At 31.8% G+C, this 5,676-nt stretch overlaps 1 protein-coding gene across 1 annotated transcript; it reads left to right on the top strand.

The window, feature by feature from the left end:
- Window positions 1–1,991: 1,991 nt before the first annotated feature.
- On the top strand, window positions 1,992–3,491 carry LOC126691172 (uncharacterized). The gene is made up of 2 exons (XM_050386238.1): window positions 1,992–2,593; window positions 3,212–3,491. Exons 1-2 carry the CDS (start codon window positions 1,992–1,994, stop codon window positions 3,489–3,491), a joined length of 882 nt encoding a protein of 293 aa, XP_050242195.1.
- Window positions 3,492–5,676: the final 2,185 nt, after the last annotated feature.

Genomic DNA, 5,676 nt, shown 5'->3' with positions numbered 1-5,676 from the left:
GAATTTTAAATTTCTTAAAACTTAGTTAATAGAGTTTCTATTTTATCTAAAAGTGAACTATCATAATTAATGAGAATTTAACCATTTTTTGCAAAGAGAAGATAACCATAGGCCCAATTTTTATTTTATAGTATAGAATGCTACAATTAGATTCGTACCATGTGTAATACGTTGGTCCATTATGATAGTTCTAAATAATATCCTAATACCTATCTATATGAGTTTTCTTTTTAATGATGCCATAAAGGATGGAGTTTAATAGAAGTCATTTAAGATCCAACGTATCCAATAATTTAAAAAAAAAATTAATTTCAAAAGTCTTTTAATTGTAAATTTTTTTAATCATAAATAGACTCTATCTAAACTCTAAAGGAAAGCATTTAGAATGATCACATCATTGATACCATATCATAATGGTTGCAAACAGAGACGGAGCTATTCTTGGACCTGGAGGGGCAGTGGCCCCCCCCCCAGATTTTCAAAAAAAAATTTAGTATATATATAATATATTATTTTTAGCAATTTGTTTCAATAAAATTGCACTTTGCTCCCCTTAACAATATTATTGATATTTTTAAATGATATAAAAAAAAATATTAGCCCAATAACAAAAATTAAGCCCAAACAACACTCCAAAAAAAAAAAAAAAAAAAATCAAAGCCAGTTCAAATTAGATATCTACCTAGCCTAGGAGTAGGAAACACCCAACTTGCCTCACACATATAATAAAAAGGAAAAAAGAAGGGGATTCCTAAGCCATTCAAAAAAAAAAAAAAAAAAAGAAGAAAAAGGAAAACCTAACTTACGAGTGAAACAGAGGAGAGGAATTCGGCAACCACAGCCATAGAGCAACTAAGCAACTAGCGTAGGGAGTCAGCCACAACCAGTCAGGGACGCTGTCACGCTGGGGCCTGGGAGCCTGGGGCTGGGACGGAGAAACCTGAGAGGCTAAGACTCAAAGACTAGAGAAAGAGTAAAAAAGAGGTAAAAATATGATCCAAGACCCATCTTTTTCTTTACTCTTTAGCCCATACTTTATATTCTTTTATAATTGAAAAAGTTGCATCTGATAAAGACAAACACAAAACCATACGCAAGTTGACTTATTGCCATTGATGTTTTGTAATTTTCTTTTTTGTAGTTTTGTCTTTAGCAATAGTGAATAGCCTGTGATGTTTTATGATATTTTTTTTGTAGTTTTGTCTTTAGTGTTTTTGTCTATTAGTTAGTGTCTTTTAAAACATTAAAGTTGGATAAATAATTAAAGAGATTATTTGTAACTTTAAAATTTATTAGTTAGTTGTTGAATGTTTGTGTGCATAGTGTTTGTCTATTGTGTGTAACGATTGTAGATTATTGACCATATAATAACATAATAATTTTAAATTATATTTTATTTGTAGATTATGAAAAAGTCAACTACCATATTTGATTTTTTCAAAAGAAAATTTTCAAATGATTTAGAAGCTAATACTAGTGATGCAACATTGCCAACCACAAATGTTGAGGAAAATCTCGACGTCCCAATTGAGGAAAATCTCGACGTCCCAATTGAGGAAAATCCTGATGAACCTGTTGAGGAAAATCTTGATGTCCCTATTGAGGAAAATTCTCAAACAAAATTTCAAAAGGTTGATATGAGTTCGTTGCAATTAGAACTTAATCCTGGATTGCGTAGACAAATATATACTTATCATGTTGATCAATGAGATGAGATCCAGCGACGTTACATTCAATTGGATCCATACCAGCCTCGTTTTAAAAAATTTTAAAAATCTGAGAAAGGTCGAAGCTTTCAAGGTTCTTTGTATAAAGATGATCGCTTTAAGTCATGGCTTGAATATTCTCCTAAAAAAGATGCCACTTTTTGTCTACCATGCTTTTTCTTTCATAAGCCAACTGGGCATGACAGACAAAATGCATTCATACTTAACGGATTTAAGAGTTGAAAGAAAGTTAGAAATGGTGAAAGTTGTTCTTTTAGTCTTCATATGGGGAAAGATCTTAACTTCACTCATAGAATTGCCCATAAAGCGTGTCTAGATTTGATGAACCAGTCTCAACACATAGAGAGGGTAGTGAGCAATTTCACTTCAGAACAAATTGCAAATAATCGAGTACAATTGAAGGCTTCAATTGATGTTGTTCAACATCTTGCCTTGCAAGCTATTGTTTTTAGAGGTCGAGATGAAAGCTCTACTTCAACCAATCGGGGAAACTTTCTTACAACATTGGATTTGATGGTGGGCTATAATAATAATATAGTTGAAATAATGGCAAAAGCTCCAAAAAATGCCACCTACACATCACCTCAGATTCAAAAAGAAATTCAACATGTTATTTCAACCAAAGTGAAGAAGGCAATTAGGGAAGAAATTGGTGATGCAAAGTTTTGCATATTAGTTGATGAAGCTTGTGATGAGTCCATGAAAGAGCAATTGGCTATGGTTTTAAGATATGTTGATACAAATGGCTTTGTGCGAGAACGATTTTATGGGATTGTTCATGTTGTTGACACTACAGCAGTAGCCCTTAAAAAGGAGATATATTATTTGTTCTCTAATTATTGCTTAGATATCCAAAACATTCGGGGGTAAGGATATGATGGTGCAAGCAACATGCGGGGTGAGTGGAATGGATTACAAGCTTTGATTTTGAATGATTGTCCATATGCTTACTACATTCATTGATTTGCACATCGCTTACAATTGGCATTAGTGGGAGCATCAAAAGTAGTTGTCCCTCTTAATAGATTTTTCAATAAATTGATTTTGGTTATCAATAATATTCGTGTTTCATGCAAACATATTGAGCAATTAAAAATTGCTAGAGCTTCTGACATTGCATATTTGATTGATATTAAAGAGCTTGAGACTGGGAAAGGACTTAATCAGATGGTCACTTTACAGTGACCTGGAGATACTCGTTGGGGTTCGCATTATAAATCAATTTCTAACTTGATAAAGTTGTTTAGTCCAACATGTGAAGTTCTACTAAAAATTATGGATGAACGAAATTCTTCACAAAAAGTAGAAGCAGAGTCCGCTTATGAGGTATTAATTTCATTTGAATTTGTCTTCATCTTGCATTTTGTTAATGAAACTATGGGGATCACGGATAAACTTTGTCAAGCTTTGCAAAACCAATCACAAGACATTTTAAATGCTATGCATTTAGTTTCATCCACTAAAAAACTTATTCAACAATGTAGAGATGAGAAATGGGATGACTTACTAGCTACTGTGATATCATTTTGTAAGGAACGTGGTTTAGATGTCCCTGATGTGAATGCTCGTTATGTTGCAAGATTTGGTCGATCTCGTCATCAACAAGAGGACTTCAGAAATGAGCATTATTATAAAGTAGATATTTTTAATGCAGGAATAGATTTTCAATTACAAGAACTAAATCATCGGTTTAGTGAGCATGCCATAGAGTTACTTACGCTTAGCTCAGCACTAAACCCTCGAGAGGCATATGAATCTTTTTGAGTCAGTGATATTTGTTCATTGGTAGATAATTTTTATCCAATAGACTTCACAGATGATGAAAAAAATGATTTGAAAAAGGAACTTGATCTTTATAAGTATGATGTAGTTCAGCATTCAAGGTTCAAGAATTTGAAAAATATTTCTGAATTGTTCCAATGGATGGTGAGAACTAGAAAATCAAAATACTATCCACTTATATATAGAGTGGTCAAGTTTGTGCTTACTCTTCCCGTTTCTACTACAACTACAAAACAAGCATTTTGAGCTATGAATGTCATGAAAACTAACCTTCGCAACAAAATGAAAGATGAGTTTTTGTCAGACGTTATGATGTTATTCATTGAGAGGGACATTGTTGCGACAATTAGTACGGATTCAATTATAGATGATTTCGAAGATTTAAAAAGACGACGAGTTCCATTTTCATAAATAACTACATTGTAATATCTTAAAAAACAATAATTTTGTGTATTTTTCTTTGTTGATGGTTTATTAAATGAATGTTTATTTGGAGTTTCAATTTTTTTTTTTTTTTTTTGGTTTATACTTCTACCCCCCTAACTCCAAGTCCTGGCTCTGTCCCTGGTTGCAAATAGCAATATTATTATTCATGATTAATAGATGAACAATGAAACTGTGAATTAAAAATTTAACAAATCAAATACCAAGTTTAAACTGCAACAATACATATACAGAATACTCCAAATATTGGAACATACTTCTTCTGCCATTTTCATTATTTAATCAAAACCAAAGTTTCAAATATAATTCCAATTCAATTAAATCCAATACATAGTTTACATACATACACATGAATGTAAAGAATTCTAAAAATAAAAACAAAAATCTCCAAAAGCCTCTGCCTAATATAGTCACTATTTTTTTTTTTAGATTGTGCGTTCTTTATTTCTTTTTCCTTTTTATGTTTCATCAAAATTTTTCTAATTGACTAAAATATCTCTCATATATGTTAACATTAAACCTGATAAGAAAAATTTGCATACCTTTTGTTTTGAAGGTGCTCCAAGAACCAAAATCAATGCAAGAGACTGTATAGCAGAGTGGTGTTGGAAGCATAGAAGTAGTTTTCTTAAATAGGAGAGAGTACAAACTGTGGAAGACTGTTATTATATTTGGCTAGAAGTCTAACTTGCATTAGTTTTTTTATTTATTTATTTATATATAAATAGAGAGTATAAGGAGTCTAGGGACGGTGGGAGAGTATCTTGTCATCAAATCAGATATTTGAGATTTAAACCCTGCATACCCTAAAGTCTCCATTGACTTCTCGTCATGCTGCTACTCATTAAGCGATGCTTTCTAGTGCTCAAACCCTTGTTACATTTCTCAACCTCTATTTATAATAAGTGATTGTCTCTCTTAGTAATCGACTGTCAATTGCATATGAGGACCAGATTTCTCAACTAACCCATGACTTGATAAACCAATAAAATTCTCAACTTGATAATAAAAATAATCAAAGTTGACGTTGAATACCCTCTCAAATTTGAATCAAATGTTGATTATTACCTATGATTCTAAATACTCTGTACCACAAATTTCACAGGAGCTAAACAAAGACTAAAACTAATGAAAAGAACAAAAAAAGAAGGATAAGATTAGAGATGGACTTTGGAGAAATACTGTGGCGAGACTAGAGCAGAGAATTAAAAAATGCAGATGACAAAAAAAGATTTACAAATATTTAGAGGTGAGACTTGTGCAGCAGAAACTACAAACAAAAAGAGAGAAATAGAGAATTGTGTATTTTAAATGCAAATGAAGGGTTTAAGGGTTTTTATTACTATTTGAAATTCCAATAGTAGAGTTTGTTGTGGATTGAAATTACCAAAAGTAGGTGTGTTCTAATTGGAATTGGAACATAAAATAAATAAATAAAATAATTATGATGTGTTATAGATATAAATATAGTTTTGTTTAAAAATAATAATAATGATGTGACAAGCTCTGGGGAGGTCAACAAAAAGTCAAAGGTTTTGGTTAATATATACTATTCATCTGTCATTATTCACTGTTACTGTTCATCCGTTACTGTTCATGACACTGTTCACTCCGAATTTTGCCTATTTAAGGGGGGTTGTCCCTTATGTTTTAGGGTTTTTCTCAAGCAACATTTTAGTTCTGATTTCTCTTCCTTAGAACTAGCCTTCTTAGAAAGAGAACC

The sequence above is a fragment of the Quercus robur genome, chromosome 7 (assembly GCF_932294415.1).
Source record: "Quercus robur chromosome 7, dhQueRobu3.1, whole genome shotgun sequence".
Taxonomy (NCBI): Eukaryota; Viridiplantae; Streptophyta; class Magnoliopsida; order Fagales; family Fagaceae; genus Quercus; species Quercus robur.
The sequence above is the reverse complement of the archived record's forward strand: the minus strand, read 5'-3'. Positions and strand labels throughout refer to the sequence as shown.

Excerpts from the sequence above, each read along its gene's own strand:
- LOC126691172 (XM_050386238.1), top strand. The coding sequence starts at position 1,992 with ATGGGGAAAGATCTTAACTTCACTCATAGAATTGCCCATAAAGCGTGT. Across the intron at positions 2,594-3,211 it reads GATATCCAAAACATTCGGGG|AGATGAGAAATGGGATGACT; the intron begins GTAAGGATATGA and ends TCAACAATGTAG.